The sequence below is a fragment of the Strix aluco genome, chromosome 3 (genome assembly GCF_031877795.1).
Source record: "Strix aluco isolate bStrAlu1 chromosome 3, bStrAlu1.hap1, whole genome shotgun sequence".
NCBI classification, from domain to species: domain Eukaryota; kingdom Metazoa; phylum Chordata; class Aves; order Strigiformes; family Strigidae; genus Strix; species Strix aluco.
This window is the reverse complement of record NC_133933.1, coordinates 132,985,212-132,994,701: the sequence shown is the minus strand read 5'-3', so window position 1 is coordinate 132,994,701 and position 9,490 is coordinate 132,985,212. Positions and strand designations below refer to the sequence as shown.

At 63.3% G+C, this 9,490-nt stretch overlaps 1 protein-coding gene and 1 non-coding gene across 2 annotated transcripts; both read left to right on the top strand.

Annotated features, from left to right (window-relative positions):
- The first annotated feature begins 242 nt into the window (after nt 1-242).
- On the top strand, nt 243-7,809 carry EIF2B4 (eukaryotic translation initiation factor 2B subunit delta). The gene is made up of 13 exons (XM_074820460.1): nt 243-314; nt 428-462; nt 546-688; nt 1,064-1,272; nt 1,429-1,511; nt 1,713-1,804; nt 2,173-2,287; nt 3,283-3,359; nt 3,543-3,645; nt 4,788-4,915; nt 6,455-6,635; nt 6,720-6,900; nt 7,565-7,809. The coding sequence occupies exons 1-13, from the start codon at nt 299-301 to the stop codon at nt 7,762-7,764; spliced, it is 1,563 nt and encodes a 520-aa protein (XP_074676561.1). The 5' UTR covers nt 243-298; the 3' UTR covers nt 7,765-7,809.
- Nucleotides 7,810-8,627: 818 nt separating this feature from the next.
- On the top strand, nt 8,628-8,791 carry LOC141921949 (U1 spliceosomal RNA). The gene has a single exon (XR_012622832.1). It is a non-coding gene; the product is annotated as a U1 spliceosomal RNA (small nuclear RNA).
- The last annotated feature ends 699 nt before the right edge of the window (nt 8,792-9,490 follow it).

Sequence of the window (9,490 nt, the reverse complement as noted above, 5' to 3'; positions counted from 1 at the left end):
TCGGCCGTCCCGGTGACCCCCGCCCCCCCCCCACCCCCAGGGCAGCCCCGTGCCAAGTGCCCGGGAACGTCCCGGCGACACCCGGGAGCGGAGCCCGGGGCTACCGGCCGCGCGGGGAGCGGGCGGCGCGGGGAGGGGCGGGGACAGCGCGGGAGAGGGACCGGCCCCCACGTCGGCGGCGCAGTGACGTCACCGCGCGTCATGCAGGGGGGCGCGGCGGTGACGTCACGGCGGCGCACGCACAGCCCGCGGGCGGGACCCGCCCTCCGGCCGGCAGGGGCCGCTGTGGGCGGGCGGTATGGCGGCGCCGGGCGGTGAGTGCGGGGCCGGGCCGGGCCGGGCCCCCGCGGGACCGGCTGCGGCCTCTCCCCAGTCCCCGCGGCTGGAGCCCGCTGGCCCCGCTCACGTTTCTCCCTCCTGGTTGCAGGTGCGGGCGCCGAGGCAGCCGCGGCGGGGCCGCAGGTAAGCGGGGCCGGGGGACGGCGGCGCGGGGCCGAGGGCCGGGCCGCGGGGAGCGGGCGCTGCTGACGGGTCTGTGCCCGCAGGCCCCGGAGCTGTCCCGGGAGGAGAAGCTGCAGTTGCGGAAGGAGAAGAAGCAGCAGAAGAAGAAGAAGAGGAGCGAGAAGGGGCCGGCGGCCGAGCCCGCGGAGCCGGGGCCACCCTCCGACCCGTGGCAGCCGCGGGGTGAGTAGCCCTTGTCCACCCCCCCAGGCAGCCCCCGAGCCTGGCGGGGCCCCCGGTGGCCTCCCGGGCTGGAACGACCCGGAGTCGGGAGCCCCCTCGGCCAGGGGAGGCCACAGCGGGACCGCCGGGGTGTCCCGCCTCGCTGCGCCCCGGCCCTGGCCCTCGCTACCTCGGGGCCCCGCGTCCTCACGGGGTCCGGGGTGTAGAGAGGCCGGTCCCGTCCCCTCCCGAGTTCGGGGCTGGCCCGGCGGGCCCGTGTCAGCTGCACGGGGGTGGCGGGGTGCTGCGGAATGGGGGTTTAACCCCGCCAGCCCCCCCAGAGGCTGAGCCTTGTGCAGAGGAGGGTCTGGGCACAGACTTCCCCCTCCTTCTCCCGCAGGCGCTGCTCACCCCGCGTCCCCCCGGCCTCGGCCGACGGCCCCAGCGATGGCGAGAAGCCCGCAGGGGGCAAGAGCAAAGCCGAGCTGCGAGCAGAGCGCCGCGCCAAGCAGGAGGCCGAGCGGGCCCAGAAGCAGGCCAAGAAGGCGGAGCTGGGCCAGGCAGCCGCAGCAGCCAAGCCCAGGCTGACCCCCACTGAGCCTCAGTCTGGTAAAGCCATCGTCACCCCAGGGTGCGGAGGGCGGGAGGGTTTTGGGTGCAGGGGCTGCCTGTCCCATCCTTCTGCGGTTTGCGCAGGCTGGGGGCGGCGTGGCGGGGCTGGGGGCTGCGCCATGGCGGTACTACCTCACCCCACCCTCCTTACAGTGGTGAAGCGGCTCCCGGAGCACGTGCAGGTGGATGATCCCGCTGCCCAGAGGAAACTGGCCAAGAAGCTGGAGAGGCAGCAGGTAGGAGAGGGGCTGGGCGGCAGGCTGTGTGCTTCAGGCCAGGCGTGCTGTGGGGGCGTGGTGGGGGTTGGGGCCCCCTCTTTGTTGGGCGGAGGGGACCCTGGTGTGCCACGAGCGAGTGCTGGGGGTGATTGGTGATGCTGGAGCGAGCGGGGCTCTGTGGCGGCCTTGGGTGAGCTGTCATCGACACACCGGCTACAGGTACCTCTGAGGCAGGACTACGGCACCAAGGTCAACTTGTTCTCCCACTTGCACCAGTACAGCCGGAAGAAGCCGCTGACGCAGCAGATGAGGTATGTGGCCTCCCCAGCCCAGGCCCCCAGCAACTGTTTGCCTCAGCTTTGTCTGGCCTGGCTGCAAAATGGCCGTAGCAAAGGGGTGTCCTGGTCCTGGGGGGGAGGGGGGGGGGGCTTGGGGGGCGGGGGGGAACCCCTTTGCTCGCTTTGAGGAGCAGCGGCCAGGTGCTCTGCATTGCGGGGTGAGGAGAGCTGCCCTCGGGCTGTGGGGTCACCCTGGCTCCTCCGGTCACTGAGGGAGCAGGGCCTGACTGACAGCCCCCTCCTCAGGCCATCCCTCGGGTGGGGCCGGACCGTGGGTAGCTTGTTCCTGGGCTGCAGAGAGCCAACGCCAACAGCTCTGTCTGTCACCGTTGTCCCCGCAGCATCCCCTCCACAGTCATTCACCCAGCCGTGGTGCGCCTCGGCCTCCAGTACTCCCAGGGCATTATCAACGGCTCCAATGCCCGCTGCATCGCCTTGCTGGAAGTCTTCAAACAGGTACGTGAGCACCTGCCTGTGCCCGCCGGGCAGCAGGGGCGTTGCGCTGGGCGCAGGCATCCCTTCCTGGCTGTATCCGCACTCAGTCTTCTGCAGCCTCTTCCTTCTGGCCGTGCCCGGGGCTGGGTCCTGCTGGTATTGTGTTCTGGCACTGCTGCTGCAGATTCGAGTTCCTGGAGCCCCCCTTTGCCTCCCCTTTCTTAAAGGATGTCACCAGACTGGGGGTGTCTCCAGGCCGGCTTTAGTGACAACTCAGAGCTGGGCCGGCACTGCAGGGAGTGGCCGTGGCTGACAAAAACACCTTCTCTAGAGGTGATTGTACAGAACATTCTGCAATACAAAAGTCTTTGGGGTTTTCCCACGAACTCTCAGCTCTTCATTCTTCATCAACTTCCAAAGTCCATTTTATTCCCCAGCTTCAGCTGATTCTCCTCGTTCCGTTCCAATCCTTGTTTCAGTGTCAGGGCCATCTTTCGGGTCATCATCATCATCTTCATCTTCCTTCCACTAGTTTTCATCTCGCACAGTTCTGAGAAAGACTTCAAGATGTTTTGTTAAAAGCTTGGGTAGAGCGAGCGGTTTCTGTATACTGAATTCTCTTAATCTGGCAAAACCCCCGTGTTTAGTCAATTAACCATCCTTTGTTAAGCCTGGCTCTACAGGATTAGCTTGCCTGGGATTTAAACCAGCCTTGGGCTGGGACTATCCAAGCAGCAGGCTGAGGACACTTTCCAGGCCTGTGGAGCAGCGTTCCGGTTGCCTTGGTAACGGTACAGGATCGCTCGGTCCTGAACACATTTCACTGGGCCTTAAAATCTATTTCAAACACCCCAGAGGTTGTATTTAAAATTCTTCTACACCTGTGAGAGCATGTCAAGCCATGCCGTGCCCACTCATGCCTGGCCTGCAGCCTCCTGGGCAAGGGTGGTCCCATGCCCTGCCTGGCCTGGAGGGGCCGTTGCCCCGAGCTCACGTTCTCATTGTTCTTGTCTCAGCTGATCAGGGATTACTCCACTCCCCCAAACGAGGAGCTGTCGCGGGACCTGGTGGCCAAGCTGAAGCCACACATCAGGTGAGGGCTCCTGGGGGCGGAGCAGAGGGACTGAAGCTCCACAGAGCGTGGTCTGTCGGTCGCCTCTCTGGGGTGGTGTCCACCCAGACTTCTGGGCTCTGGGTTCTGCCATCCCCAGCCTAGCTGCGTCCTTGCTTTTGCCCTCCGCGCTCTTCTGGAGCTAAACCCATTTCCTCTCTGCAGCTTCTTGAACCAGTGTCGGCCCCTTTCAGCCAGCATGGGCAACGCCATCAAGTTCCTCAAGAAGGAGATTTCCTGCCTCCCCGACACACTGAGAGAGGAGGAGGTGAGTGGGCTCCCACGAGAGCAGGCTCCAGTTCTTCCAGTGTTCAGCTACAAAAAGCTCTGCAGGAGCCTGTGGGCTGTGGAGCGAGGGGCAGGGCGGGGGGGTACATGTCAGGAGGATCCCAACGGCTGGTGGGCTGAGAGGAGTCAGGCTGGAGCATGAGCAGGAAAATCTCCATGGGATGACCAGAGCGACTGGCCCAGGAGGTGCAGGGGAGATAACAGGCAGAGCTGGGAGGGCCCGATGGCAGCTCGAATGCGTGGCAAGGCACTGTGGCCTGCTGGGAGGCTTGTGCCAGGGCAGGAGTGGCCCCGAGTGTCCCGCAGAGCCCCCGTCCCAGGGGCAGGTGGCATTCGGCATTCAGTTGGGAGCAGGGATGCGCTCTCTGCTGGCCCTCGGCCCTGCGAGGCTGCGGAGGACAACAGCATTAAAGGATGTCACCAGACTAGGGGTGTCTCCAGGCCGACTTTAGTGACAACTCAGAGCTGGGCCGGCACTGCAGGGAGTGGCCGTGGCTGACAAAAACACCTTCTCTAGAGGTGATTGTACAGAACATTCTGCAATACAAAAGTCTTTGGGGTTTTCCCACGAACTCTCAGCTCTTCATTCTTCATCAACTTCCAAAGTCCATTTTATTCCCCAGCTTCAGCTGATTCTCCTCGTTCCGTTCCAATCCTTGTTTCAGTGTCAGGGCCATCTTTCGGGTCATCATCATCATCTTCATCTTCCTTCCACTAGTTTTCATCTCGCACAGTTCTGAGAAAGACTTCAAGATGTTTTGTTAAAAGCTTGGGTAGAGCGAGCGGTTTCTGTATACTGAATTCTCTTAATCTGGCAAAACCCCCGTGTTTAGTCAATTAACCATCCTTTGTTAAGCCTGGCTCTACAGGATTAGCTTGCCTGGGATTTAAACCAGCCTTGGGCTGGGACTATCCAAGCAGCAGGCTGAGGACACTTTCCAGGCCTGTGGAGCAGCGTTCCGGTTGCCTTGGTAACGGTACAGGATCGCTCGGTCCTGAACACATTTCACTGGGCCTTAAAATCTATTTCAAACACCCCAGAGGTTGTATTTAAATTCTTCGATGGTGGATTGTCCACGGTGTGGCAGGACCCTGCTGTACGTGATGGCGCTATCTCCCCAGGCGAAGGAGAAGCTGCAGGACACGATCGACAAGTATCTGCGGGAGAAGATTCTTCTGGCAGCTGAAGCCATTTCCAGGTCGGCCTTTGAGAAGATAAATGACAATGACGTGATCCTGGTGTACGGATGGTAAGAGGAGAGCTGGGGCAGGTGCAAAAGGAAACGGAGCGGTCGAGCGAACGCGGGAAGCTCTGACAAAAGCAGTTTTTCAAGGGTGGGAAGGTCGTTGCTGCCCGAGGGGGCAGGAGGGGCTGTGGCGCTGGGTCCAGCAACCGGAAATAATCCGGGGGTGCCAGTCTGACCTTGGCTGCGGCGGGGAGCTGGTGCGTAAAGGCACGAGGGAGAGGTTTGTCGGTGCAGGACAGCGCAGTGGGGGTGTGAGGGTGTCAGGATGGAGCTGAGCCTGGCCCTGGGACCGGCACTTGCTGTCTGGATGTGGACGCGTTGCCGGTGCTCTAGAGAAGGCAGAGAGCTCTTCAGGACTCTGCTCCCATCCTGGGAGACGGGCAGGCCGACGCGCTCGCGGCGCGAGGCGGTGACAGCGCTGCCTGCCTGGCGGCTGCTGGGGGAGCACTGCACCGTGCCCACAGAGCGCAGCTGCGGCGTTGGCTCGAGCAGGCGTCCCCGCAGCGCTGTGTCCTGCTGGCCGTGTTCCCAGTTTCTCCACCCGCTGGGACAGGCTGGATGCTGGGAGCACTGGTGCCCTCGGACTCATGACAAGAACAAACGGGAGGGGCTGATCAAGTAGCCTTATAGCCTGTACTGATTAACGCAGTGGTGTTAGTGCCTTAGACTCGGTTTTATGAATGCCCGAGTTGGCACTGCCCGCCCTTTCCACTCACCAACGCCAGACCCGCCAGCAGCGCCTTGGCTGGGCTGGGAGGTGCCTGACAGAAGCCTGAAGGCTTGTCCGTGAGACTTTGCTGTTCCCGGCCAGGGCCCGGCACCGTCCTCTGCATGTGTCCAGAGTTACGTGTTTGAATAAACCCGGATTCACCGCTGCTCCAATACAGGGCACCCACAGAGCAGCCGTGGCTGTTTACGGCGTTTTAAACAAACTGCAGCAAAGGCTGATGTCGGGGAGCAAAAATACGGAAGCTCGTTCTTCCTTTAAGAGACTGTGTCCCAGAAAATAGAGTTGGGAAAAGGAGTCTGAGGCTGCTGTGGCAAAACAGGGTCCAGATGTGATGAGCCTCGTGGGTGCTGGGCGGAGGAGGGAGCAGGGGCAGGGGGCCAGCGCGGGCCTGGAGCGTTGAGATGGAAGCTTGGAGAGGGACTGGAGGGGGGGCCCCTCGCTGAGGTGACGGGCAGGGGGAGGTCAGTGCCGCTTCCAGAGAGCGCTGAGGGATCGCTTCTGTCTGCGAACAGGGAGAGGGGGCTCTGGGAGCGAGTGCAGCAGGAGGGCGTGTGGAAGGGGCAGCGCTTGTACCGGCGAGGGTGGGTATCGGCTCTGGGTGCGGCGGGAGCCTGCCCGCTGCCCTGGGTCAGAGGCGTTGCTCCCTCTGGGCTGGGTGTGGCGGAGGACGCGCCACGGCGGGGCTGTCCCCTGGAGAGACCCCAGAAACCTGCCCGGCTGGCTCCTGGGGGTCCTGCACGGGAGCCAGCGCCGAGGGAAGTTTTCTGGGCGATGGGGCGGGACGGGGCAGGCTCGTAAGCGATGTGGGTCAGCTCTTCCCTGGTGAACCGCACGCTGTGCGATGCCCACACGAAGAAGGGCCGGGCCTTCCGTGTGATCGTGGTGGACAGCCGGCCGCGGCTGGAGGGCCGGGAGACGCTGCGCCGGCTGGTGCGAAAGGGCATCCACTGCACCTACGTGATGATCAACGCCATCTCCTACGTGCTGCCGGAGGTGAGGAGCGGGGCTGCGCCGCGGGCAGGGGGGAGGCTGCAGCCTGACCGGAGGTGCTGACGGGTCCCTGCACTCCCCTGCCAGGTGTCCAAAGTGCTGCTGGGAGCCCACGCGCTCCTGGCCAACGGCTCTGTCATGTCCCGGGTGGGGACGTCCCAGATAGCGCTGGTCTCCAAGGCCTACAATGTGCCCGTCCTGGTGTGCTGCGAGACCTACAAGTTCTGCGAGCGGGTGCAGACAGACTCTTTTGTGTCCAATGAGCTGGGTACGGCTTCTCTCCTCTTCCTCCCACCTTGGGACCTTCCTCCTCCCGCTGCTGGCGGGGCCGGGCTGCCCTGCCCTGCCATCACAGAATCATCTAGATTGGAAAAGACCTTGAAGATCACTTAGTCCAACCAAAAAGTTTTGGGTTTTTTTTTTTACAAACATTAAGTTTCCAAATGGCATTTTATCAGATTTTTGTTTGAACATTGAGTTTATCCTCATTTTGCAATCCAAAATATTACCTGAAGTTTTGGGTTTCAACTCTTTGGCACAATTTTTGTGGGTGTTCTGGCTGCTACAGTGCAAGTCAGGAGAGATTTTTCCCTTTGCGTTCTCACTGCCAGTTCAGAGCACTTAATGTTTGTATTTTTGTAATTTTTTTTTTTTTAAGCCTGAAATTTTGTTTGACAGTTTATTCCCTCTAACATAAGAGTTTTGTTTCTCCCCCGTTTCTACACTGACAGTTGAACAATACTAAGGAAGGAAAGGCGCTTTGATGAAACAAGATCATGAAAAGCATCACTCAGAGCGGGAGCTCTGAACATTTGTCAGTGTTTACCTAAAATAAAAAGCCCTGAAGGGCGAGGGGCTGTGCTGGTGGGCAGGGGGGCAGGGAGCGGTGCTGTCCCTCCCCCTGAGCCCACCCGCTGCTGCTCTCTCCGCAGATGACCCCGACGACCTGATCGTGCTGCGGAAGGGCCAGGCCCAGCTCGGCGGCTGGGCGGAGAACAAGTCCCTGCGCCTCCTCAACCTGGTCTACGACGTGACGCCGCCTGACCTGGTGGATCTGGTCATCACAGACTTGGGCATGATCCCCTGCACCTCCGTGCCTGTCGTCCTGCGTGTCAAGAGCGTGGATCAGTAGCCGGGGCAGCCGCAGGGACACTAATAAACCACCCAGGCTCCGCAATACCCCTCGTCTGCCTGCTGTGCTGTGGCCCCTGGGAGGGGGGGTGTCCCCCCTCGTGTTGCAGCGTTCCCACCCTTCTCCACTGTGGGGAAATTGTGGCTGAGCCAGGTCCTGGCAGGGGTTGCTGTGAGCTGGTTGTGCTCCCCGCGCGGCACCCCCAGTGCCCTGCGCGTTCCCGGCCTCTGCCCCAAAACGGGGTGTCTGTTCCCTGCTCTCACCTGTCGCTGCTGCCATCTGCAGGGTGGGGGGTGGCACCGGGAGCCCTGGAGCCCCGGCCGGGCTCTAGCGGGGGGCGAGGGCGGGCGCTGGGCTGGGGGCGGGGGCACAGCGGGTCCCTGCGGCCGCGCTGCTGCCGCCGGGGGGGGTGGGAGACGCGGCCGGGGAACGGGGGTCTCTCCCCGCAGGGTGCGGCCGGGAAGCCCCGCGCCGAGGCCGGCCCGCGGGGGGACAGGGCCGGGGGCAGGCGCTGCCACCCGCCCCGGGGAAAGGCGCCGGGGCTGCCCCACGACCGTGGGTGGGACCGCGGGTGCCCCGGGAGAGCGGGACCACAACACGCCGGGGGCGGGGCCACTGCGCCGCTCCGGGACCTCAGGGGCGTGTCCATGCAAATGAGGTACCGCGAGGCACGACGGGAGCGGCCCCCGCCACCAGAGAACGGCGGTCCCGGGCGGGGCGGGCGCTGCGTGGGGCCGCGCGGGGAGAGGCGGGTCGGGGGTGTCGCGTGGGGGCGTGTGGGGTGCGGGCGTTGGGTGTCGGGGGTGTGCGTGTGTTGTGTGTGTGTGTGTCGGGGTGTGGGGGCGCGTGTGGCGGTGCGGGTCATACTTACCTGGCAGGGGAGACACCATGATCAGGCAGGTGGTTTTCCCAGGGCGAGGCTCATCCCCTGCACTCCGGGTGTGCTGACCCCTGCGATTTCCCCAAATGCGGGAAACTCGACTGCATAATTTGTGGTAGTGGGGGACTGCGTTCGCGCTCTCCCCTGGTCTTCCGGTGACAAATACAGAGTCTAAGCGAGGTTTGAGTACTGACAGTTTAGGTCGTCGGTGGCTGCCGGTCTTTCCCCACAGCCCGTCCCTCGGTCGGGCCCGTCCCGGGGCGGCGGCAGAGCGGGGTGTGGAGCCGCGGGCGCTCCCCGAGGGGCCGCTGTCGCCGAGGGGCACCGGGACGGGGCCGGCACCCGCCACCCCTCGGTTACCGGGTGGAGCCCGCGGGCCCCGGCGCCCCCCCCCACCGAGGGGGGTTTGTCGCTGCGGGGCCCGGGGGGTTCGGTGTTTGCGCGTGCGGGGAGACGGGATGAGCTGCTCAGCCTGGCGGCGGAACTCAAAGAGGTCGAGAGATGCAGAAGAATTCGGGAGTGTGAAAGGGACATTGACTGGGACAGTGACACCCTGAAGCAACGGGAGCAAATGGAGGCTCCAAACGAGGCAGGCGATCCCTCATCCTCTTGCCCCCAGGCAGAAGGAGGGGACCTAAGGGATGGGGGAGGCTGGAAACAGGTCCCCACTCAGGGAGGCAGGAAAATCCTCTCCCGACCTCCCTCACCCTCCGTGGTGCCCCTTCAGAATAGAGTCGGGGCCCTGGAGCTTCTGAGTGAAGAAGAGAAGGAGGAAGAGAATGAGACAAACAAGGAGGAAGACCAAGGTCCACCAAGGCCGGGTCATCCTAGACCAGGTATTAAAAC